Source organism: Cryptococcus neoformans, mitochondrion, assembly GCF_000149245.1.
Source record: "Cryptococcus neoformans var. grubii H99 mitochondrion, complete genome".
Classification (NCBI taxonomy): Eukaryota; Fungi; Basidiomycota; class Tremellomycetes; order Tremellales; family Cryptococcaceae; genus Cryptococcus; species Cryptococcus neoformans.
In genome coordinates, this window is record NC_018792.1 from 1 (window position 1) to 24,919 (window position 24,919).

General features: G+C 35.0%; 13 protein-coding genes and 14 non-coding genes across 27 annotated transcripts; 25 read left to right on the forward strand and 2 right to left on the reverse strand. All coding sequences in view use genetic code 4, as the record gives it.

The window, feature by feature from the left end:
* Window positions 1–19: 19 nt before the first annotated feature.
* On the forward strand, window positions 20–2,196 carry CNAG_09000 (NADH dehydrogenase subunit 1). Its single transcript has 3 exons — window positions 20–233; window positions 1,307–1,827; window positions 1,861–2,196. Exons 1-3 carry the CDS (start codon window positions 20–22, stop codon window positions 2,194–2,196), a joined length of 1,071 nt encoding a protein of 356 aa, YP_006883707.1.
* CNAG_09001 (hypothetical protein) lies at window positions 725–1,291 on the forward strand. The gene has a single exon. It carries the CDS (start codon window positions 725–727, stop codon window positions 1,289–1,291), a length of 567 nt encoding a protein of 188 aa, YP_006883708.1.
* Window positions 2,197–2,220: 24 nt separating the features above from the next.
* Window positions 2,221–2,292, forward strand: CNAG_11000. The gene has a single exon. It is a non-coding gene; the product is annotated as a tRNA-Ile (tRNA).
* An 87-nt stretch (window positions 2,293–2,379) lies between these two features.
* CNAG_09002 (apocytochrome b) lies at window positions 2,380–4,679 on the forward strand. Its single transcript has 2 exons — window positions 2,380–2,931; window positions 3,990–4,679. Exons 1-2 carry the CDS (start codon window positions 2,380–2,382, stop codon window positions 4,677–4,679), a joined length of 1,242 nt encoding a protein of 413 aa, YP_006883709.1.
* A 48-nt stretch (window positions 4,680–4,727) lies between these two features.
* CNAG_11001 lies at window positions 4,728–4,799 on the forward strand. Its single transcript has one exon. It is a non-coding gene; the product is annotated as a tRNA-Ala (tRNA).
* Window positions 4,800–4,819: 20 nt separating this feature from the next.
* Window positions 4,820–4,891, forward strand: CNAG_11002. The gene has a single exon. It is a non-coding gene; the product is annotated as a tRNA-Phe (tRNA).
* Window positions 4,892–4,988: 97 nt separating this feature from the next.
* On the forward strand, window positions 4,989–5,059 carry CNAG_11003. The gene has a single exon. It is a non-coding gene; the product is annotated as a tRNA-His (tRNA).
* A 422-nt stretch (window positions 5,060–5,481) lies between these two features.
* CNAG_09003 (small ribosomal protein subunit 3) lies at window positions 5,482–6,189 on the forward strand. Its single transcript has one exon. The coding sequence runs from the start codon at window positions 5,482–5,484 to the stop codon at window positions 6,187–6,189; it is 708 nt and encodes a 235-aa protein (YP_006883710.1).
* A 248-nt stretch (window positions 6,190–6,437) lies between these two features.
* Window positions 6,438–6,522, reverse strand: CNAG_11005. Its single transcript has one exon. It is a non-coding gene; the product is annotated as a tRNA-Ser (tRNA).
* Window positions 6,523–9,653: 3,131 nt separating this feature from the next.
* On the forward strand, window positions 9,654–10,493 carry CNAG_09004 (cytochrome c oxidase subunit III). Its single transcript has one exon. The coding sequence runs from the start codon at window positions 9,654–9,656 to the stop codon at window positions 10,491–10,493; it is 840 nt and encodes a 279-aa protein (YP_006883711.1).
* Window positions 10,494–10,720: 227 nt separating this feature from the next.
* Window positions 10,721–12,172, forward strand: CNAG_09005 (NADH:ubiquinone oxidoreductase subunit 4). The gene has a single exon. It carries the CDS (start codon window positions 10,721–10,723, stop codon window positions 12,170–12,172), a length of 1,452 nt encoding a protein of 483 aa, YP_006883712.1.
* A 569-nt stretch (window positions 12,173–12,741) lies between these two features.
* Window positions 12,742–14,730, forward strand: CNAG_09006 (NADH:ubiquinone oxidoreductase subunit 5). The gene has a single exon. It carries the CDS (start codon window positions 12,742–12,744, stop codon window positions 14,728–14,730), a length of 1,989 nt encoding a protein of 662 aa, YP_006883713.1.
* Window positions 14,731–14,784: 54 nt separating this feature from the next.
* CNAG_11007 lies at window positions 14,785–14,857 on the forward strand. Its single transcript has one exon. It is a non-coding gene; the product is annotated as a tRNA-Pro (tRNA).
* Window positions 14,858–14,930: 73 nt separating this feature from the next.
* CNAG_11008 lies at window positions 14,931–15,002 on the forward strand. The gene has a single exon. It is a non-coding gene; the product is annotated as a tRNA-Asn (tRNA).
* Window positions 15,003–15,068: 66 nt separating this feature from the next.
* CNAG_09007 (NADH dehydrogenase subunit 6) lies at window positions 15,069–15,677 on the forward strand. Its single transcript has one exon. The coding sequence runs from the start codon at window positions 15,069–15,071 to the stop codon at window positions 15,675–15,677; it is 609 nt and encodes a 202-aa protein (YP_006883714.1).
* Window positions 15,678–15,810: 133 nt separating this feature from the next.
* Window positions 15,811–15,882, forward strand: CNAG_11009. Its single transcript has one exon. It is a non-coding gene; the product is annotated as a tRNA-Met (tRNA).
* An 80-nt stretch (window positions 15,883–15,962) lies between these two features.
* Window positions 15,963–16,033, forward strand: CNAG_11010. The gene has a single exon. It is a non-coding gene; the product is annotated as a tRNA-Thr (tRNA).
* A 34-nt stretch (window positions 16,034–16,067) lies between these two features.
* On the forward strand, window positions 16,068–16,140 carry CNAG_11011. Its single transcript has one exon. It is a non-coding gene; the product is annotated as a tRNA-Gln (tRNA).
* A 46-nt stretch (window positions 16,141–16,186) lies between these two features.
* CNAG_11012 lies at window positions 16,187–16,258 on the forward strand. The gene has a single exon. It is a non-coding gene; the product is annotated as a tRNA-Lys (tRNA).
* A 192-nt stretch (window positions 16,259–16,450) lies between these two features.
* Window positions 16,451–16,522, reverse strand: CNAG_11013. Its single transcript has one exon. It is a non-coding gene; the product is annotated as a tRNA-Trp (tRNA).
* A 1,804-nt stretch (window positions 16,523–18,326) lies between these two features.
* Window positions 18,327–19,160, forward strand: CNAG_09008 (ATP synthase subunit 6). The gene has a single exon. It carries the CDS (start codon window positions 18,327–18,329, stop codon window positions 19,158–19,160), a length of 834 nt encoding a protein of 277 aa, YP_006883715.1.
* Window positions 19,161–19,669: 509 nt separating this feature from the next.
* Window positions 19,670–21,256, forward strand: CNAG_09009 (cytochrome c oxidase subunit I). Its single transcript has one exon. It carries the CDS (start codon window positions 19,670–19,672, stop codon window positions 21,254–21,256), a length of 1,587 nt encoding a protein of 528 aa, YP_006883716.1.
* A 471-nt stretch (window positions 21,257–21,727) lies between these two features.
* Window positions 21,728–21,799, forward strand: CNAG_11015. The gene has a single exon. It is a non-coding gene; the product is annotated as a tRNA-Arg (tRNA).
* A 41-nt stretch (window positions 21,800–21,840) lies between these two features.
* Window positions 21,841–21,912, forward strand: CNAG_11016. The gene has a single exon. It is a non-coding gene; the product is annotated as a tRNA-Gly (tRNA).
* Window positions 21,913–21,962: 50 nt separating this feature from the next.
* On the forward strand, window positions 21,963–23,462 carry CNAG_09010 (NADH dehydrogenase subunit 2). The gene has a single exon. The coding sequence runs from the start codon at window positions 21,963–21,965 to the stop codon at window positions 23,460–23,462; it is 1,500 nt and encodes a 499-aa protein (YP_006883717.1).
* CNAG_09011 (NADH dehydrogenase subunit 3) lies at window positions 23,462–23,842 on the forward strand. Its single transcript has one exon. It carries the CDS (start codon window positions 23,462–23,464, stop codon window positions 23,840–23,842), a length of 381 nt encoding a protein of 126 aa, YP_006883718.1.
* A 253-nt stretch (window positions 23,843–24,095) lies between these two features.
* CNAG_09012 (cytochrome c oxidase subunit II) lies at window positions 24,096–24,851 on the forward strand. Its single transcript has one exon. The coding sequence runs from the start codon at window positions 24,096–24,098 to the stop codon at window positions 24,849–24,851; it is 756 nt and encodes a 251-aa protein (YP_006883719.1).
* The last annotated feature ends 68 nt before the right edge of the window (window positions 24,852–24,919 follow it).

Genomic DNA, 24,919 nt, shown 5'->3' on the forward strand with positions numbered 1-24,919 from the left:
ATTAAAAATATCATAAAAAATGGCTATTCTAACATCACTATATAATCTTCTAGAAGTTCTTATTGTGCTTGTACCTATTCTTCTAGCCGTTGCTTTCATGACTATTATTGAACGAAAGGTTCTTGCTGCTATGCAACGACGAGTAGGACCTAATAAGGTAGGTTATTATGGAGTTCTACAACCGTTAAAAAATTTTTTATATAAAAAAGGCGAGCGGCTTTATCTCGTAAGAGGTGAATGAAAACAGAACTATATGCTGGAAAGTACTATGGAGGCTGTACTATATTAAAATAGTGACAATCAGTTTTTCAGTTATGTATAATCAGCAGGAAACCAAAGTATATTAGTATACAAGTAGGATCCTCAACGATCACACGTTCTGCATCCTATACAATAGGATGGTGATATGATCTAAATAAATGTCGTAAATATTCTAGTTATTCTAGTCGTTATTGTATCTCTGACCATAAGTAGTGATTATATTCTAATGTGTATAGTTATCCCATTTAGTGTTGCAGAATCTTATGTACTTTACACGCATATTATTCGATATAAGACTTGGTCTTATATCAATCGTAAGAAGAAGCATGTAGCTGTAGACCATTGTTCAAATGTGCCTGACAATATCAATGCTTTTTATAAGAAGTGGTGAGGTACAAGTGGTGTTTATAAGATCACTTTTCTCCCTTTTCGACTTTTCACATATTATGGTTCATCTGTAAATATGGGTCAACGGATAAAGTACCATTATTACAATACACCTAAGGGTAATAATTTTCTAGCTCTATTCCTAAAGACTTTCGGATGGCATAATTTTTCTATTACTGTGGTTGAAACATGTTCTCGTGAACAAATTGTAGCACGAGAAAATTGGTATCTTTATACATTTAAGCCGCTTCTTAATGTTATAATGACAGCCTATAACAACCCACGAGACATCCTAGGTCTATCTGTTCTTACTCGATCTAAGATTAGTCTAGCACTAACAGGTCGAAAGGATTCTGACAGTACACGTGCTCGAAAGAGTGTAGGCAAGATTGGGCCTAAGAATCATAATTATGGTACTGGTCCAAGCAAGGCTACGCTAGATGCAGCAGCAGAAATGAATGGGAAGACGGTATATGTTTACACAGAAAACTCTTTTACACTAGTAACAGGTGCTCCTTTCCGAAGTATCCGACTAGCTGCAAAGACAATGGGGATCGGAGCTACTACACTAACTACAAAGCTAGATACAAACAAAGCTTACAAGGGTTATTATTACTACACGAGCCTACGACAACAACCCTAATATTTTTTTTTTAAGTCGCTGATGCTCTAAAGCTAGTAGTAAAGGAAACAGTAATTCCTGCTCATGCTACGGTAAGTCTATTTTATCTAGCTCCTATTATTACACTAGTATTTAGTCTACTAGGATGGGCTGTTATTCCATTTGGTGCTGGACTAACTATTTTTGATTTTTCAATGGGAATTCTATATACTCTGGCTATTTCATCAATTGGTATTTATGGTACTCTATTTGCTGGATGGTCAGCTAACTCTAAGTATGCATTTCTAGGATCACTACGATCAACAGCTCAAATGATTTCATATGAACTAGTACTAAGTTCAGCAATTCTAACAGTGATCTTTATGACAGGATCATTTAATATCACAACAATTATCGAACATCAAGAAGCTATTTGGTTTGTTATTCCTATGCTACCTGTATTCATTGTATTTCTAATTTCAGCACTAGCTGAAACTAATCGTACACCATTTGACCTACCAGAAGCAGAATCAGAACTAGTAGCTGGTTTCTTTACTGAACACAGTGGTATGATCTTTGTATTCTTCTAGCTGGTTCTTTACTGAACACAGTGGTATGATCTTTGTATCTTCTTCCTAGGAGAATACTGTTCAATTGTTCTAATGTCATGTCTAACAGCAATCCTATTTCTAGGTGGGTACAACATGCCAGAACTATTTATCAACGACACCTTCGTTAACCTACAAAGTATTGTACTAGGAGTTAAGACATGTATTATTTGCTTTTTCTTTGTCTGGTGTCGAGCTACATTCCCACGAATTCGATACGACCAACTAATGGTACTATGTTGGACAGATATGCTTCCTCTAGCTATTGCCTTCGTAGTACTAGCTCCAAGTATTCTAATGGCATTTGATATTATCCCAACTCCCCTTACATATAAGTAGATTAAAAACTAATTAATGTATATAAAGCCTATAGTATAGCGGTTAGTACCCATCGTTGATATCGGTGTGGCAGAGGTTCGATTCCTCTTGGGCTTAAGGTATTTAATTATAAATATAACCAAAAAAGCGCTGAGATTGCTAATTGATATAAGGTAAGACAATAAGATTAAGAATATAATATCTATGCGAGTAATAAAGAGTAATGCACTACTATCTATTGCTAATAGTTACATTTGTGATTCACCACAACCTATTAACATTAGCTACGCATGGAATTTTGGTTCACTACTAGCACTTTGTCTAGGAACACAAATTCTAACAGGTGTTATTCTAGCAATGCACTATACACCTAATATTGATCTAGCATTTATCAGCGTTGAACATATCATGCGGGATGTTAACTACGGATGGATGATTCGATATATTCACGCTAACACAGCGTCATTCTTCTTCATCTTTGTATACCTACATATCGCACGAGGACTATACTTTGGATCATACAAGTCTCCTCGAATTCTACCATGGTCAGTAGGAGTTATTATTCTAGTCCTGATGATGGGTACAGCCTTCCTAGGTTACGTACTACCTTACGGTCAAATGTCACTTTGGGGTGCAACTGTAATTACTAATATGCTATCTGCTATTCCTTGGATTGGTACGGACTTTACACAATTTGTTTTTATCCTTTGTCTAGTATCATTTCATGTATTTTTCAGTTCAGAATTTCTACCTACTGTAGGTAATATGAATAGTCGATCTATTCATCCACGTAATAGTAAGGACAAGAGTAAGTATCAAAATGTTAGCTATGACTTCATATCTATGTTTGCTGGCTTTGTAGATGGAGACGGCTATATTAAGCTTACTCGGGCTACTGATGGTTATATCTCTTTTGAGCTAGTTATTTCTCTAGACGTACGAGACGCAGAACTTCTACGCTATTTCTATTCTGTACTACAAGTAGGTCGTATTAACTATTACAATACTACAGTAAAGTATATTATTGGGCGAATCGATCTTCAAGAGATTGTATTTCCTCTTCTAATTCATCATGGTATTTATTTTCTTACTGATACACGTCGGCAACAATATGCACTAGCTCTACATGTACTAACTAATAATATTGTATGGTATGCAGACGTACCCACTAATTTTAATTCTAATATCTACCCTCTACCTACTACTCCAGCTGGATATCTATCTATTCCTTTCTTTCGGAATTGGGTTGTTGGTTTTGTTATGGCTGAAGGATCATTCCACATTAAGGCTTCTAATGAGTTTTATTTCTCTATCCGACAACGTGAACATATTACACTTTTTGAAGCTTTCCGAATTCTATTTAATACGACTCGAACTATTGACATATCTACTATTGGATATTCAAAGTTTAATGTTTCTTCCGTTAAGGATCTAAATACTGTGGTTCAATTCTTTTCTCATTCAGGGCTACATCCAATTGTAGGTTACAAGAAGGTACAATATGACAATTGGATTAACAATATACGAAACGTAAAGCGGTTTAAGAATATTAATCTGCCAGAACATAAAGGATATAAAGTTGCTTTTTGAGGTGACTCAAATTGAAAAAAAGGGTGAATTGCAAGAAACTCTTAATCATATAACTCAACCCCTAGATTAAGACAATTTGCAGCTAAGTCTAGATTAGTATTTATATAAATCTAGAAAAGTTCAACGACTAGTTGGTGAGTAATACTAACAATAATCCAACCTAGAGCGCCCTTTCACTCTAAACGTAGTGAATGACATAGTCTAATCTTACTAGAAATAGTAAGCAGGCTTTTATAAGCTATAATGTTGTATGGGGTGGATTCTCTGTTAATAATGCTACACTTAACCGATTCTTCTCACTTCACTATCTACTACCATTTATTCTAGCAGCTCTAGCTCTAGTACATATGCTAACACTTCACACACACGGTAGCTCAAACCCTGAAGGTATTAGCTCAAATGCTGAAAAGGCACCAATGCATCCATACTTTATCTTTAAGGATCTAGTAACAATTATCCTTTTCTTCATTGCTCTAACAGCTCTAGTAATGTATGCACCTAACATGCTAGGACACAGTGACAACTATATTCCTGCTAACCCTATGCAAACACCACCTTCAATTGTACCGGAATGGTATCTTCTACCGTTCTATACAATTCTACGGTCAATTCCTAACAAGCTACTAGGAGTAGTTGGAATGCTAGGATCGCTACTAATCCTACTTGCTATGCCCCTACTTGACGTAGGACGAACTCGAGGTAATGTGCACCGACCTCTAACACGATTTGCCTTCTGGGTATTCGTAGGTAACTTCTTCCTTCTAATGTGGATTGGTAGCCAACACGCTGAAGAACCATTTGTAACAGTTGGGGCTATTGCAACTGCTGTATACTTTGGTTGGTTTGTAGTCCTACTACCAATTATTGGAATGCTAGAAAACACATCACTTGACGGTTCATCAAATCGAACATAATTTATATATCATTATTATTACTCCCCTTAAATTTAATATAAGTAACGTGGGGATGTAGTACAGTGGTTAGTACATTATGTTTGCATCATAGTAACTGGGGTTCGATTCCCCACCTCTCCAAATAAATACTAATATTTTGGGTGCCGATAGCTTAAATGGTAGAGCACGGAGCTGAAGATTCTGGGGAGGTAGTTCAATTCTGCCTCGGCACAAAATGTGGGGATGTAAATCTAATTGGTAAGATATCAAACTGTAAATTTGCCGGGTTACGCCCACTGGGAGTTCAAGTCTCTCCGTCCCCAACTACAGGTGATTTTAGCTCAATGGTAGAGCGCTTCTTTGTGGCAGAAGATATCTCAGTTCAATTCTGGGATCTCACCCTTCTAATCTATTAATTATAATTGATAAAAGAAAGTACTATGTATTAGCTATTATGAGTTATCATAGGAAGGTCCGAGACCAAATTATATATATATGTAATAACGACAAGAGTCGTAGTAATGTTAAAGAAATAAATAGATAAATAATATAAAGTTATTTATATTTGATATAAACTCTATATATATGGTCCTTTATTGTTATAGATATTATTAACTCTCTTTTCTAGTTAAGAAAAGTAATACTAGATTCGGCCTATATGATAGACTAATATTAGTACTTATAGCCGGTATAGTTTAAGGGTAGAAACCTGCCACTCATAACGGCAGTAAGATGGGTTCGAGTCCCTCTGCTGGCTAATAAAACCAAGATAGTCAATTATCATGAGAATTAGAAATTTCTAAAAATATACAGACTTTAAATAATGAAGGATATTCTATCAAATGGACTAGCTAAGTATTATCTACCAAGTGGTAATACTCAAATTATGAGCCATAATTTTGATTCAGGTATGAATACAACACAAAATCTTCATGCAACACGACATACTAATACACTTATTAATCAATTTTTCGAACCTATTGATGTACTAGCTTCTAAGCCTATTATTGATGTAACACCTACAACAGTAACAGTAACAGTATTCTATTATATGTCAGATGTACAATCAGCACTTAATGCTAATACTATTAATGCTCTAGGTGAAGTTCTAAGTAATGTTTGGGGACAAGCAGTAGAACTCCGACTAGTAAAGCTACATTATCCTTATCTAAATAGTGATATTCTAGCAGCATTTATTATGAAGAATCTAGATACAGATCGATTTGAACGAGTTATTAATAAGATCTTTGGTATTACAACTCCTGTTGTATCAGGTGAAAGTAATCTACCTTCACATATTATCGGTATTAAGATTCGTCTAGCTGGTCGACTTGTTACTGAACCATCACGACCACGTATGACAGTACAATCAGCTCAAATTGGATCATTTAAGAATAGTACACGAACTATTATTGAATTTGGTCAATGTTCATCTGTTAATAAGAAGGGTGCACTAACAGTACAAGTATGGATCAGCCAACGATCAACAACTCCCACTCATTATATCAAATACTGATTATATAAATACTAGTCATGTTATATTAATATAATAAAAACATATTAATAATATATTAATATTATAATATACTAGTATTAAAAATATATAATTACATAGTATATTATCATTTTTTAATTTTATATAAGCAAGATTAATTATATATTTAATACAATATAAGCAAGGGTGGGTATGTATATAAAGATAGTATAGTATATAATTTATAGATATCATTATATATCTGTTATATATTGAATTTTATTATTATAGTATACTTCTTATATCGGAATGAAGAGGATTCGAACCCCTGAACGCTTACACGTTACCGTATTTCAAGTACGGCGCCTTCGACCACTTGGCTATCAGTCCATAATAATAATGATAATAATATACTTGACTATCAATCCATAATAATATACTTGTATATCTTTATATTTTATACTATAATATAATATAGTATGGTATAGTATATTATCTCCCTCTCTTATATTGTATTATTATAATATATATAACGTTCCTCTTTTATATACTAATTAAAATAGTATATAGAAATATTTTAGGGTAATATGGTAGGTGTGAGTAATAAGGCTATTAGTATCACTTAGCTAAATACTTTACAGTACGTACACATGTGACCTATCAAGAAGTAGTCTACTTCTAGCCATTTAAGTCAAATACAGATTGACTTCAAACTTAGATGCTTTCAGTTCTTATTCATTATGCATATAGCTACCCTTCGATGCTAATTTTAATATCAACAGAAGGTACACCAGAGATGCACCAGATCTTGGTCCTTTCGTACTAAAGACTGATTCTGATTTGACTATTCTTATGTGCAAAGGATATAAACCATACTGACTCACGTCGTATTGAACCCAACTCACGTACCTTTTTAATCTGCGAACAGCAGAACCCTTCCCAGCTAATGCACCGGGAGGATAAGATGAGTCGACATCGAGGTGGCAAACAGCGCCGACAATATGAACTCTCGTGCGCTATAACCCTGTTATCCCTAGCGTAACTTTTATCTCTTGAGCGCTAGCCTATCCATATAGCACTAGCGGATCACTTAGTCCTACTTAAGTATCTGCTTCGACTTATCGGTCTTGCAGTCAAGCATGCATATACCTATGGGCTTTTGTGTGTCCTCATGACACGTTAGCTTCCATCTAACATCAGCATACCTTCGAGGTCCTCCGATACTTTATTGGAGGAAACCGTCCCAGTTAAACTACCCACTAGTCATATTAGCTTATTAAGCATAGCAACTATCATTAATGAATAAAGGTATTTCATTTGCGTCTAACGACTACCTTCTAAATCATTAAGACGATTACAATAACTAGCTATAGTAAAGCTGTATAGGGTCTTCGTGTCCTCTTGCACATAAACCGTATCTGCACGGCTAAACCAATTTCACTGAGGTACCGCATGAGACAGTGGAGGGATCGTTAATCTATTCATGCAGGATCGTATTTAGCGAACAATGAATTTCGCTACTTTAACATCCTTATAGTTAAGACGGTCATTCACCTAAGTTTCAACTGTCTGCTAATTACAGACTAGTTTTAGACTCTTGGCATTGGACAAGATTCAGTATCTATACAACATATATTTTATATAGCAGATACCGGTGTTTTTGGTAAACAGTCGCCCCTCCCTATTATGTGCCACCACTTTTTAAGTGGTCTCCCTTATTATCGAGTGTTAGGGAGCATTTTGCCGAGTTCCTTATGCGGTATTATCTCAACGCCTTAGTATTCTCTACTTGAACACCTGTGTCGGTTGTAGGGTACGGTAATAATCATATAATTTTCCTGACCATAACAAATGTTATAGTTATCTATGACAAACTCATCAATAATAATCTTAGAGACCGTTATAAATCGTCGCTGTTAACCATGACAACGAAACCCTTGTTCAATCGGCGGATAGTATTATAACTATCTTCTACGTTACTCATGTTAGCATTTTCTCTCCCATTATGTCCAGATAATGAAACACTATCTTTCATCCACATGGGATGCTCCTCTACTCTGATTAAATTACAGAATATATAATTTAATTGACATAGTTTCGGTAAATGACCTATAGACCCGCATATTGTCGGTGCCTATAGTCCTTTAGGCAACTGAGTTGTTACACCCTCTTCAAATGATAGCTACCTCCAAGCTAACATCATTGCTGTATTAGGACTACGACTTCCTTAAATTCACTTAGTCATTATTTTGGGACCTTCTATCTATGTTCTCGGCTGTTTCCGTTTCGACTATCCACCTTATCATGAATAGTCTGTCCTTCCCATAAAAATTTACATCATTTGGTGGTTAACACATCAAAGGTAGAATCTATGATCCCCCAATTAAATTAACGATTAAAACCATTAATATGATGGTCAGTGCTCTACCTATGTAAGTATATATGGAAAACCGTACCTCAATACGTTTCGAGGAGTACCAGCTATATCGTGGTCAGAGTTGTCTTTCACTTACCACCCTTTGCTCATCGGACAATAATGCAACATTGACCCGTTCGACCTATGAGTCTGGCAAAGGGTAAATCACCACGTTTCGGGTCTAATCCTAGTAACTATCCCGAATTAGTCTTATACTAATCAGTCGCTGTCGCTGGGGTTATTAACCTTGCTACTAGAAATAACTCGCTAACCCATTATGCAAAAGGTACGTTATCACATTCAAAATTAATTGAATTGCTTTAACTGCTTGTATGATTGCTGATTCAGAATCTATTTCACTAGTCATCGACTTTCTTTTCATCTTTCCCTCACGGTACTTTTCACTATCGCTACGTCATTCATACTTAGCCTTTGAGGATGGTTCCCCAATTTCTTTTCTTTTTCTAAAAAGAACTTCATGCAAGTTTTCTCTTACATTACTTATTTATTATCTATTTTATCATAAGCATACAGGGCTATTACCTTCTACGGATTACTTTTTCCAAAGTATTCTGCATTATAATAATGATATTTGGCTAGTTCTATTTCGCTCGCCACTACTTTAGAAGTCACGGTTGTTTTCCTTTCCTACAGTTACTAAGATGGTTCAGTTCACTGTGTATATAATTTACGGTTTCCCGTGCGGAACGCTATAATAAATTCATATATTATATAGCTTTTAGACAATAAGTCTTCCGTATAATGAATGCGTGCTAGACATCCCCAACAATCACTTTGATTACTCACACCTATGTGTCCATATATTTGTCATACTTATATTTACAAATTTATAAATATTTACTTATCTATAACTAATATAATTCATTACTACATCCTAACATGTATATTATTATCTTATTAAATTTATTATCTAGTATACTTAAATTGTATATAATTTCTTAGTTTTGTTTAATACTTTTTCTGCCTTGTTTATATAGATATAATAATAATAAATAAAAGTAGACATAATAAGTAGATAGTAATACTACATTATTTGTCTTTAGTCTTTAATTTAATTAGTCAAGTATATAAAAATATAATGAAAATGTCAGCAATTACAGCACCACGACACCAATTCCAGGCATATCCATTTCACATGGTAGAATCATCTCCATGGCCTCTACTAATGGGAAATGCACTACTTTCAATGATGGTTAGCGCAGTACTATGGTTCAACGGAATTGAATATAGTTCTCTACTACTTACACTAGGAGTACTATCAGTACTATTTGCTTTTATTCTATGGTTCCGAGACGTAACAATTGAAGGAACATATCTAGGAGACCATACACTTATTGTACAAAAGGGACTAACAATGGGAGTTTCTCTATTTATTGTAACAGAAGCATTCTTCTTCATTTCAATCTTCTGGGCATACTTCCACTCATCTCTAGCACCAACTGTAGAACTAGGTAGCCAATGGCCACCAGCAGGTATCGAAACACTGAACCCATTTGCAGTACCTCTACTAAATACAATCCTACTACTATCAAGTGGTGCTACAGTAACATATGCACACCACGCTCTAATTTATGGAAACCGACGAGCAACACTAATTGGAGTAGTACTAACACTAGTACTAGCAACAGTATTTACACTACTACAAGGATTCGAATATGCTAACGCAGGATTTACAATTGCAGATGGAGTATACGGTACATGTTTCTACTTCGCTACAGGATTCCACGGGGTTCACGTTATTGTAGGTACTCTATTTATTGGAGTAGCAGCTTACCGAATTTACGCTTACCACCTAACATCAGATCACCATATTGGATTCGAATCATCAATCCTATACTGGCACTTTGTTTGACGTTGTATGGCTATTCCTATACGCAGCAGTTTATATCTGGGGATCAGACTCAATTCTATAATAATCATATAATTAAACATAAATACAACTCCCCTATTAAAGTATATATAATAGGTATTTTAGTATTATAGTGTTTTAGTTTACTATTTGTGTATGTATGTTAAATTGTATATATAAGTGTGCGTACATACACCTTATTATAATATAAATTATAATATGAAGAATTTATGTACATAACCTATTATTAGGGATCCATTTAAATGGGTTATTGAGGTCTTTTATAAATTTAAATTAAAAATATGCTAACAACACTTATTGTTATTCCACTTCTAGGAAGTCTTGCACTACTACCTATGAATGATACAACAGCAGCTGGAGCTGATCGGATTAAGAAGGTAGCTCTAGTAGTATCACTAATTGTATTTATTCTATCAGTAATTATGTGGGGAGAATTTGATTCAAGTGCAACACAATATCAATTTGTACAAGAATTTAATACTCTATCATTTTGTCATCTTAATATTGGTATTGATGGTATTAGTCTATACTTTGTTCTACTAACAACATTTATTACACCACTATGTCTACTAAGTCAATGGTCAAATGTACATTTCAATGTAAAGTACTTTGTAATTTCATTTCTAGTAATGGAATCATTTCTTATTGCATTCTTTGTAGTACTAGATCTTATTCTATTCTATGTATTTTATGAATCTGTACTAGTTCCTATGTTTCTTATTGTAGGTATTTGGGGTGGTTCAGCATCTCGAGTACGAGCAACATTTCTTCTATTTCTATACACACTAGCAGGATCACTATTTATGCTACTAGCTATTATGGTAATTTATTACAACGTAGGTACAACAGATTTTAATGTACTATCACTTAATGATTTTAGTGCAGGAGCTCAAAAGATTCTATGGCTTGGTTTCTTCCTATCATTTGCTGTTAAGACTCCACTAGTACCTTTCCATGTATGGCTACCTCGAGCACATGCAGAAGCACCAGTAGGAGGATCAATGCTACTAGCATCAGTATTCCTAAAGCTAGCTACATATGGTTTCCTACGAATTCTAGTAGGTATGATGCCAGATGCAACATCATATTTTTCACCACTAGTACAAACAATTGCTATTATTACACTAATTTATTCTTCACTAGCTACTCTACGACAATCAGATTTTAAGGCTCTTGTTGCTTATTCATCTATTTCACACATGGCTGTTGTAGTACTTGGAGTATTCTCTAATACTATTATTGGTATTGAAGGAGCTATTGCTCTATCAGTAGCTCACGGTGTAGTATCACCAGCACTATTTGTACTAGTAGGATCAGTACTATATGACATTTATCATACTCGAGTCATCCGATACTATCGAGGACTAGCTGTATATATGCCTCTATTTAGTCTAATCTTCTTTATTACTACAATGTGTAATATGGGTGTACCTCTATCACTAAATTGGACAGGAGAAGTAATGTCACTAGCAGGAACATTCCAACAATCACCAATTATTGGTCTACTAGCATCATCAAGTATTGTACTATCAGCATGTTACAGTATTTTCCTGTTTAATCGACTAGCATTTGGTTCATTCTCAAAGTATCTAACATACCCTAAGGATATGTCACGACGAGAATTTATGCTTCTAGCTCCTATGCTTATTGTAGCTGTAGTACTAGGTATTATGCCAAATATTCTACTAACAGATCTACATGTATCAGTAACACAACTACTATATTGTATTTAATATAACATAATTAATATTTACTCCCCTTTAAAGTATATAATTAATAAAAGTATGTGAGGTAGTATCATAATTGGCAATGAACCTCTTTGTCAAGGAGGGTTAAGGCGGTTCGAACCCGCTCTACCTCGTAATAATATGCAAATCTTACGAAAGTAATAGGTAAGAAGATTTCTAATAATCTGCATATCGAATTATTAATATACAAATGTAATATTTGTGCCTTAGATTAAATAAAATATTAATCTTCAATTAAAGACTTTAATCAAAATATATAACGTATTGTCGGTATTTATTAATCACCAGATGACACTATCACTGGTACTATTTCTAATTGGAATTCTAGGATTTATTATGAATCGAAAGAATATTATTCTTATGATTATTTCTATTGAAATTATGCTTCTAGCGGTGACACTACTAGTACTAGTAAGTTCATATAATTTCGATGATATTATGGGACAAACATATTCTATTTATATTATTACTATTGCTGGTGCTGAATCTGCTATTGGTCTTGGTATTCTAGTAGCTTATTATCGACTACGAGGTAATATTTCACTTCGAACATAATGTATCTAGCTATTCTTGCACTTCCTATGTTTGGATCAGCTGTTGCTGGTCTACGAGGACGAACTATTGGTGTTACAGGAGCTCACATCATTACAACAGGATGTCTAATGACATCAGCAGCTCTATCTATTGTAGCTTTCTATGAAGTTGGTCTATCAGGATCACCAGTATCTATTGTTATTGGATCATGGATTGATTCAGAATTTATGCTTGTACAATGGGGATTCCTATTTGATAGTCTTACTGTTTCAATGCTACTACCTGTACTTATTGTATCATCACTAGTACACCTTTACTCAATTTCTTACATGGCAGGAGATCCACATAACCAACGATTCTTTTCATATCTATCTATGTTTACTTTCTTTATGCTTGTTCTTGTAGCAGGAGATAACTACTTTATTATGTTTGTAGGTTGGGAAGGAATCGGGATCTCATCATATCTACTAATTAACTTCTGGTATACTCGAATGCAAGCAAATAAGGCAGGTATGAAGGCTCTAACAGTTAACCGAGTAGGTGATATGTTCCTATCAGTAGGATTCTTTGCAATTTTCTGGGTATTTGGTAATGTAGATTATGCTTCAGTATTTTCAGTAGCTCCTTACATTAACGAAACAGCTATTACTATTATTGGACTACTACTACTAGTTGGTGCTATGGCTAAGTCTGCTAATATTCCTCTACATACATGGCTACCGGATGCTATGGAAGGTCCTACTCCAGTATCAGCTCTAATTCACGCTGCTACTCTTGTAACAGCAGGAGTATATCTAATGCTACGATCATCACCAATTATTGAATATGGTCCTACAGTACTTGTAGTAATTACATGGGTAGGGGCTCTAACAGCATTCTTTGCAGCAACAACAGGTCTACTACAAAATGATCTAAAGCGAGTAATTGCATATAGTACATGTTCACAAATGGGATATCTATTTATGGCAGTAGGACTATCACAATATAATGTAGCACTATTTCATCTAGTAAATCACGCTTTCTTTAAGGCTCTACTATTCCTAGCTGCAGGTGCTGTAATTCATGGTATGGCAGATCAACAAGATCTACGACGACTAGGAGGTCTAGTAAATTTCCTACCATTTACATATACAGCAATTCTAATTGGATCACTATCACTAATGGCACTACCATTTATGACAGGATTCTATAGTAAGGATCTAATTCTAGAAGTAGCACTAGGACAATATGAAGTATCAGGAACAATTGCTTATTGGCTTGGTACAATTTCAGCTGTCTTTACTGCTTTCTATTCATTCCGACTAGTATCTCTAACATTCTTTACAACGCCTAATGCACCTAAGGGTGATTATCTACATGCACATGAAGCTCCAATGATTATTGTAATTCCTCTAGTAATTCTATCTATTATGTCTATTGTATTTGGTTACATTGCTAAGGATATGTTTGTTGGAGTTGGTACTGATTTCCTATCAACAGCTCTATTCCAACATCCAGATCATATTACACTAATTGAAGCTGAATTTGGTCTACCTCTACTAATGAAGCTACTACCAGCTATTGGAAGTCTATTTGGTGCAGGTCTAGCACTATATCTATATCATGTAGTACCAAGTATTACAATTAGTCTAACAAATGGACCTATTGGATATGGTGTTTATTCATTCCTAAATGCAAAGTGGTATTGGGATGCTCTATATAATGGTCTAATTATTGAATCAGGTCTACGGATTGGTCTAGTAATCTCTAAGGTTATTGACCGAGGTATTATTGAACTAACTGGACCATATGGTCTAAGTACAGTACTAACAGGAGCAGGACGATCAGTAGCAACATACGATACAGGAGTAATCACATCTTATGCTCTATATATTATGCTAGGGCTAGTATCACTAATCTTCCTAGTATTTGCACCAACTAATATGGTATTTAATGAATACGGTCTATCACTAATTCTAGTATATCTATCAGCACTAGTACTACTACCATCATCAACACGAACATCATAATATTATAATAATCTAAAAGATTTTTACTCCCCGTCATTATAAAAGAAGATAAAACAGGTTGTAGTCTAATTGGTAGGGCACTCGCTTTGGGTGCGAGAGTGTGCGGGTTCAAGTCCAGCCATCCTGAATAATAAAATATACTAAACAAAACCTAAATAAAAGATAATATAATATAGTATATATTTAGTATATAATATAATGTTGCTATAGCTCAATGGTCAGAGCGCGATACTGTTAATATTGAGAAGGAGGTTCAATTCCTCCTAGCGACTGGTTAAACCGATTTAAGGCAGTATAAACTAGACCTAAATTAATAAATAAAAAAAAATATAAAAATAATGAATACATTTCTACTTGATCTTCTTGCATTTGGTGCTGTACTATCAGGAGTTCTTGTTATTACATCAGTTAATCCAGTTATTTCAGTGCTATTTCTAATCTCTGTGTTTGTTAACGCTGCTGGATATCTTGTACTTCTAGGTGTTGGATTTGTAGGTATCTCATATCTAATTGTTTATGTAGGTGCTATTGCTATTCTATTCCTATTTGTAGTTATGATGCTAAATATTTCTATTACTGAAATTGTTTCAGTTGGACGTGAATATACTAAGAATCTCCCTCTTGGTTTTGTTGTAGGTACAGTATTCTTCTTTGAAATTCTATCTGTTATTCCAGCTGCTACAACTAATGCTGGTGAACTACCTCTAGGACTATTTACATATCTAAATGGACTACTACTAGGAGTTAATACATCTATTACAAATTCTGATGTTAATATGGCTTTTGCTAATACTGGTGCTGATAATGCTTTCTCATCTCATCTTCAAATCGAAGCTATTGGTCATGGACTTTATACATATGGTTCAGTATGGCTTCTACTAGCTAGTTTTATTCTACTTCTAGCTATGGTAGGACCTATTGCACTATGTCTACGACCACGAACATAATTAATAACATATACTCCCCATATCTAATTATTAATATAATACTATTATGTATGTTTTTATATAGTAGGAAAATGAATATACATAATTAAACTATAAGTATACATAATTAGTAAAAACATAAAAGGTAGACTGATGCGAGATAGTGTAATGGTAACACATTAGGTTCATAGTCTGATATTGAGTGGTTCGATTCCCTCTTTCGCGTATATTATTGACGTCATCGTATAAAGGTTAATACTCCTGCCCTTCACGTAGGCAATGCGAGTTCGATTCTCGCTGACGTTAGCCTGTGTAGTATAGTGGTAGAACGTGGATCTTGTAAATCTGAGGCAGGGGTCCGATTCCTCTCACGGGCATAGATATATATAATAATTTTTTTATTATTATATATGACCTCTAGGGTAATGGTAACCCGTCTCCCTTTGGCGGAGAAGACTTCCGTGTTCGAATCACGGGGGGTCAGAAGTAAAAAAAAAAAGATGTTAAATGTGTTATAAAATATCAGATTAGGGAGTATAGCTCAGTGGTAGAGCAACTGACTCTTAATCAGTCTGTCGTGGGTTCGATCCCTTCTACTCCCCTAATAAATGTTTGTTTATATAGGAAGAGCACAGCTATTGGTGAGGTGGCTTCGGTTGCTAACTGAACGGATATCTATCCTTGTAGGTTCGAATCCTATCTCTTCCGGAATCAATTTAATATATACTAATATATTTCACCTCTTTAAATATTAATTAACCTTGCTTATATAAGTACTATATAAGTATAGTCTGTAAGGACGAGCGGAATCGAACCACTATCAAAGGTTTTGGAAACCTATATACTAACCGTTATACGACGTCCCTTACCTAATTACTTATAATCTATATTATGATTATTTTTATTAGAGTTCATAGGGAGTCGAACCCTACTTGTACAGATTTGCAATCCGTCAGTGAGTAACCGCTCGTGAACTCTATATAAAATCTATATATATTAGGTAATATAAAATATTACATCTATAATATCTATTGTAATAATTCTATATAGTTATTATTAATATTATATATATGCTATATATAATCATAAAATATAGAAATAGTATGTATTAATATCTATATAATTATATTTGAATATAAGTAGTATTTTAGTTAAATTTCATTTGGGTTTCTTTTAATAATAATAATAATAATATAATAGTCTTGCTTATATATAAATAAGATAAGATAGATATTATAAAAATAAAGTTATAAATATATAAGTATGAATGAATTATGACAATATGTCATACAATAAGCATCAATAAGATGTGAAGTTCTTTGATAGAGAAAGAACATAATAGTAAGTGTTTAATCATGACACCACCGGATGGGTATCTAAGTATTTTAACACATGCAAGTCAGAAATGGCGAACTGGTCAGTAACAGGTGAGTTGATACCGTTTTTTAAACGATTCACTTGCCTCTCAGCAGGTAGTTGGTAGGATAATAGCTTACCAAGCCAATGACGAGTAGGGAGAGTGAAAGCTTGATTCCCGACACTGGAAATGAAAAAGTCCAGAGCATAGATTATGTGCAGCAGTGGAGAATATTGGTCAATGCACGAAAGTGTGAACCAGTAACTTAGAGTTAAAAGTCATTTTCTGATATCAGAAGATTTACTTTTGAATAAGTATAATAAATGATGATTATTATACCGAATAGTCCAGTCTAATCTCCGTGCCAGCAGTCGCGGTAATACGGAATCGGGCAACCCATCGGAGTTTTGAATAGGTGTACAGGGTACGTAGCTTGATCATATTATTGATCTAGAGTCATATAGGGGTAGAACCAACACTTGGAGGAGGGCTAATATTCTTTGATACCAAGGGGTGTACTAAAGGCGTAAGCATTCTACTAAGTATTGACTGACTGTAAGGTACGAAAGCAAGAGCATGGAACCGGATTCGATACCCGGATACTTCTTGCCGTAAACGATGCAGACTATGAGATCAGTGGATTAACTATTGGTTTTCGTTGCTAACGCTAAAGTCTGCCACCTGCATAGTACAGTCGAAAGACCGAAACGTCAATGATTAGACCGTTCTTAGGCACATGGAGTGAAGCATGCCGTTTAATCCGATAGCCCGCGTAAAATCTTACCACTTCTTGCATCTTAGACAGGTGTTGCATGGCTGTCGTCAGTTAGTGTTCGTGAGACCTATGGTTGATTCCGTATAACTAACGCAATCCTCGCTATGAATCTATATGTTTTATAGTCTAGATTTTATAAGAATCTAGTTTAGGAGGACTATGACAAGTCTTCATGACCCTTATGGAGTGGGCTACACGCGTGCCACTAGAATATCGACAGTATGATGCAATTCTGAAAAGAGGAGCTAACCATCAACCGATATTAATGTACGAATTAAAGGCTGGAACTCGCCTTTATGAAGTAGGAATTCCGAGTAATCGCGCATCAGCACGGCGCGGTGAAGTATACCTCTAAGCGGGTACTAATTGCTCATCACGGGGGGAGAGACACTACTCATTGAAGATGTTTTGAATTATCTAAAAAGATATTCAAGTTTCGAGATGAAGAGCGTTGATTTCTCTGAAGTTGAAACATAGTAGCCGTAAGGGAACTTGCGGCTGAATGATAAAATCTAATTAATCCCCTTATACGATAATTATGTCGAATACTATGTACTATTTTAACTACATAGCTTTAAAGAACAACTACTTTATATATTCAGTCATCATGACACACTTTATTACATCTCCACTAGAACAATTCGAAGTGGTACCTTTCCTTAGTGTTTCAGCACCTATTATTGGTGACTTTAACCTTTCACTAACAAATCTAGGTCTATACGCTATTATTACTGTATTCCTAGTACTAGGTCTACATATTATGGGTAACAATTCATATTCTCTTGTACCTAGCGCATGGAGTATTTCACTAGAAAGTGCTTACGCATCAATCCACGGTATGGTACGAGACCAAATTGGTTCAGCAAACGAAATTTACATGCCATTTATTTACAGCCTGTTCTTCTTCATTCTAATTGCTAACCTAAACGGTAATGTACCTTATGCATTTACAATTACAACATCAGTTATGGTTGCTATTGGTCTATCTGTATTCATCTTCATTGGTGTAACTATTCTTGGACTATATACACACGGTCTGCATTTCTTTGCTTTCTTTATTCCATCAGGTACACCTCTAGGACTAGTACCTCTACTAGTACTGATTGAACTAATTTCATATTTTGCTCGGTCAGTATCACTAGGTATCCGGCTATTCGCAAATATGACAGCTGGACACACACTACTAAAGATTCTATCAACATTCCTAACACAACTATTTACATCAAGTATTCTAGTTGCTGTTGTAACACTAATTCCATTTGCAATCTTTGTAGGTCTAGTTGGTCTAGAAATTGCTGTATCTCTAATCCAAGCATTTGTCTTTTGTATTCTTACATGTAGCTATATCAAGGATGCCATTGAACTACACTAATAACAATTCACCTTATACTCCCCATTTATAATATAAGTAAGATAATTTATTTATCAAAAGCTAATAGCTATTACTTTAGTAGTAGCCTAACAATTAAATATACACAAAACATGGCAGCAGCAAAGTTTATCGGAGCAGGACTAGCAGCAATCGGACTATCAGGAGCTGGAGTTGGTATTGGATCAATCTTCTCATCTCTAATCGCATCAGTAGCTCGAAACCCAGCACTACGAGGTCAACTATTTACTTACGCAATTCTAGGATTCGCTCTAGCAGAAGCTACAGGACTATTCGCACTAATGATCTCATTCCTAGTACTTTACTCATAATATACAGGATCATCATTAACAATAATCCCCTAAGAGGAACGGTAAAATATAAATAATTTCGTATAAGTGTAGGTGCAGAGATTACCCAATGATTATAATCAAATTATAATTATATATGAACTATATATATATGTATATAATTTAATAATAGGACTATAAGGACTATTTCATGGTTTATCCATGGCTACCCGTTGGCTTTTCTCAACCAACGCTAAGGATATTGGAACACTGTATCTGATCTTCGCTATCTTTACTGGTCTTCTAGGTACAGCTTTCTCTGTTCTTATCCGACTTGAACTGTCTGGAGCTGGTAACCAATTTCTAAACGGTGACCACCAACTATACAATGTAATCGCTACATCTCACGGTATTTTCATGATTTACTTCATGGTAGTACCTGCTATGGCTGGATTTGGTAACTATATGGTTCCTGTTCTTATTGGTGCTCCTGATATGGCTTTTCCACGACTGAATAATGTATCATTCTGGATTCTTCCTCCTGCTATTGTTCTTATCGTTTCAAGTGTATTCGTAGAACAAGGTATGGGTACAGGTTGGACTCTTTACATGCCTATTACAGGTGTACAATCTCACTCAGGTGGATCAGTAGATCTAGCTATTTTCTCACTACACCTTTCAGGTATCTCATCAATGCTAGGTGCTATGAACATTATCACTACTATTATTAACATGCGAGCTCCTGGTATGACACTACACAAGATGCCTCTATTTGTATGGGCTATGCTATTCCAATCAATTATCATTATCCTATGTATCCCAGTTCTAGCTGGTGCACTAACAATGATTATTACAGATCGAAACTTCAACACATCATTCTACGACCCTGCTGGTGGTGGTGACCCAGTTCTATATGAACACCTCTTTTGGTTCTTTGGACACCCTGAGGTATATCTAATGATCATTCCAGGTTTTGGTATGATTTCACACATTATCTCAACATTTTCACAAAAGCCTATTTTTGGCTACCTCGGGATGGTATATGCTATTGCATCTATTGGTATTCTAGGATTTATTGTATGGAGTCACCATATGTACGCAGTAGGTCTTGACGTTGATACTCGAGCTTACTTTACAGCAGCTTCTATGATCATCGCAGTACCAACAGGTATTAAGGTATTCTCATGGCTAGCAACGGCATACGGTGGATCTATCCGATATACAGCACCTATGCTATTCGGACTAGGATTTGTAGCTCTATTTACAATTGGAGGACTAACAGGAGTAGTACTAGCAAACGCTTCAATGGACGTAGCAATGCATGATACCTACTATGTAGTGGCCCATTTCCACTACGTACTTTCAATGGGTGCTGTGTTCTCTATCTTCGCTGGATTCTACTACTGGGCACCTAAGATCTTCGGTAAGATGTACAACGAACGACTAGCACAAATCCACTTCTGGACTCTATTCATTGGTGTAAATACTACATTCATGCCACAACACTTCCTAGGACTAGCTGGAATGCCTCGACGAATTCCTGACTATCCTGATGCTTACGAAGGATGGAACTACATTAGCTCTATTGGATCAATGATTTCAGTTGTAGCTACAGTTCTATTTCTATACGTAATTTACGATATGCTAGTATCACAACCAGTTGCATCTATGAACCCCTGGGGAACACCAGGATACTTTATGAGCACACCATCATATCTAACAGAATCTTCATACAGTACATCTCTAGAATGGACAATCCCAAGTCCAACACCATACCACGCATATCTTATGATGCCTGTACAATCATAATAATATTATTATATATTACAATTCTCCTTACGCATAATCATATTTATACTATTTAAATATGATATATATGCAGCTCCATAGAGCACAAATAACAAATAATAATCATGCCTCAACTAACAGCATACTTCTGGGTAAACCAAATTACATTCGGACTACTTGGACTAGCAGTTATTACATATGTAATGTCAGTATACGTACTACCTTACTTCGTACAACTATTTGTAACACGAGTATACATTACAAAGCTATAATACTATTACATATAACTCCCCACATAGTTATGGATATAATAATACCATAAAGAATTATATAAGCATAATCGATTATCTACATGATTACCCATATTTATAGCGAACGTGTTGAAATTGGTAGACAAGTCCGTTTTAGGTACGGTTGCCTCAGGGTGTAGGAGTTCGAGTCTCCTCGTTCGTAAAAAAAAGTAAAAATAATATAACATAAAAAATGTGGAAGTCGCCTTTCGTATAATGGTCAGTACTACTGTCTTCGAAACAGTCAATATAGGTTCGAATCCTATAGGGCGTTAAAAATATATTATAAGTAGTATAATAATGATAATTTATAAAGCGAGTATAGTATAATTGGTAATACCTTCGCCTTCCAAGCGAATTTTTTCAGTTCGAGTCTGAATACTCGTATAATTAGAATAGATGAAAACAATTAAAATTATAGTGAATTAATAACAGGGATGCTAGTAACTAGTCTATTTATTATTATGATGGCCGTAGCGCTATCTAATACATCTATTAATCCTATTCTACTAACTCGGATGTGTTCACTAGTTCTACTTTACACTGCAGCACTATCATATAATGCTCTAGATCTTCAAGGTATTGGAGAAGGTGTAAGTATTTACAGTGGTCTATTCCAGGTAACATCAGTGTCTCAATCGGCTGACACATTTATCTTTGTTATTGGTGCTATGATTCTTCTACCATGGGCTCCTGTAACAAGTAATCTACAATCACGATCTACAGTATTTACAGCAGTACCAACTATTACAACATATCCTATTATTATTCTATTTACAACTTGTGGTGCTTCATTCCTAGTCTCAAGTGCAGATCTAGTATCAGTATATCTAAGTATTGAACTACAATCATTTGCAGTATATATTCTAGCTACTCTTTATCGAGATTCAGATTCTGCTACAGCAGCTGGTCTAAAGTATTTCCTACTAGGAGGACTATCATCAGCTCTAATTCTACTAGGATCAGCACTAATTTATGGATATACAGGTCTAACAAATCTAGAAAATATTTATACACTACTATCAGTATCAGAAACAAATGAAATGAATCTATGTGCTATTGGTCTATTTATTTTTGTTATTGGTTTCCTATTTAAGATTTCAGCTGCTCCATTCCATAATTGGGCTCCTGATGTATATGATGGAGTACCAACAATTGTGACAACATGGCTAACAATTATGCCAAAGCTATCAATTCTAATTCTACTACTTGAAGTACAAGCAGGTGTAGGACAATCATTTACAGTATGGACAAATCTGCTACTAGTATCATCACTACTATCACTAGTAATTGGTACTGTAGTAGGACTAGCACAAACACGAATCAAGCGACTACTAGCCTATAGTACAATTTCACATGTAGGATTTCTACTACTAGCACTAGGAGTAAATACAGAAGAATCAATTGAATCATTCCTATTTTATCTAGTACAATATAGTATCACAAATCTAAATGCATTTATGATTATTCTAGCATTTGGATATGTTATGCATTCATCAGTATCTCGATCATCAGGACAAAATACTGATCTACAACTTATTATTGAACTAGCTGGACAATTCCGATCTAATCCTATTCTAGGACTATCTCTAACTGTTTGTCTATTTTCAATGGCAGGAGTACCACCACTAATGGGATTCTTTGCAAAGCAAACAGTACTATATTCAGCTACACATAGTGGATATTATTTCCTATCAATTGTAGCAATTCTAGTATCAGTAGTAAGTGCTTATTATTATCTTAAGATTGTACGAGTAATTCACTTTGATTCACCATCATCTGAAATTCTAACAGTGTCATCACCAGAACAAAAGCTATCATCAGTACATAGCTTTGCAATTGCAACACTAACTATGATTATCGCCCTATTTGCGGTATATCCAGATCTAATTCTAAATAGCACAACTCTACTGGCTCTAACACTATATGGATATTAATGTCAGGTATTACTATTCTATTTATTTTTGTACCTATTCTTGTTGCTATTCTACTTATGGCTAATATTCTACTAGCACCTAGTCGACCTTATTCTGAAAAGGTAAGTGTTTATGAATGTGGTTTTGATGGACTTCTAGGTCAAACACGAGCACCATTTAGTATTCAATATTACCTAGTAGGTATTCTATTTATGCTGTTTGACATCGAGATCCTACTATTCTACCCTATTGCAGTAACTATGAGTAATCTAACTCTAATGGGTTATTGGGTAGCTATGCTATTCTCATTTGTTCTGACAATGGGATTTATTGTAGAAATTAGTGCGGGAGTCCTATACTTTACAGACCAACGATCTTCTATTTCAGTAACAAAGAAGTAACTCCCCTCAGGAAATATAGAAATATTTTTGATATAAGTGTATAAAAGAAGTTAATTAATTAATTAAAAGGAATTAGGTCAGTGGTTAGACCCCCATTCTTACACAATGGTAGCAGTTGTTCGATTCAACTATTCCTTAAAGTAATTCTAATAAAATGATTAAGGATTACCCAAATGAATAATAGTTACCACAATTAATATATAATGTATAATAATAAACGTGGTATGGATGATAGATATCATAAGTCTAAAACATGACTTTCTCACTTTGGTCAACATTTGTACAATGTGATGCAGCAGAACCATGGCAAATTGGTTTCCAGGACGGTGCTAGCCCTACATTTGAAGGTATCACAGAACTACACAATGCAATTTTCTTCTACCTTGTACTAATCTTTATCGGTGTAATGTGGGTAATTGGATCAGTAGTAATTAACTACAGTAGTACATCAAACCCTATTTCACACAAGTACTCTAACCACGGTACACTAATCGAACTAGTATGGACTATTACTCCAGCTCTAATTCTAATTGCAATTGCTTTCCCATCATTCAAGCTACTTTACCTAATGGATGATGTTATTTCACCTGCTATGACTATTAAGGCAGTAGGACACCAATGGTATTGGTCATACGAATACAGTGATTTTGTAAATGAAGATGGGGAATCAATCGAATTCGATAGCTATATGATTCCAGATTCAGATCTAGAAGATGGACAACTTCGACTTCTAGATGTTGATAATCGAGTAGTACTACCAGTTGATACACATGTACGATTTGTAGTAACAGGGGCAGACGTAATCCATGACTTTGCCGTACCATCTCTAGGACTAAAGATTGATTGTACTCCAGGTCGACTGAACCAAGTATCCGTTATTACAGAACGAGAAGGAGTTTATTACGGACAATGTTCTGAACTTTGTGGTGTAATGCACGGATTCATGCCTATTGCAGTAGAAGCAGTATCACTTGATAAGTATCTAAGCTGGCTAGATTCACAATCATAATAATAATATCTAGAAACATAATAGACTCTATAATGTATATATATATATCATTGTATTGAGTACCTCTG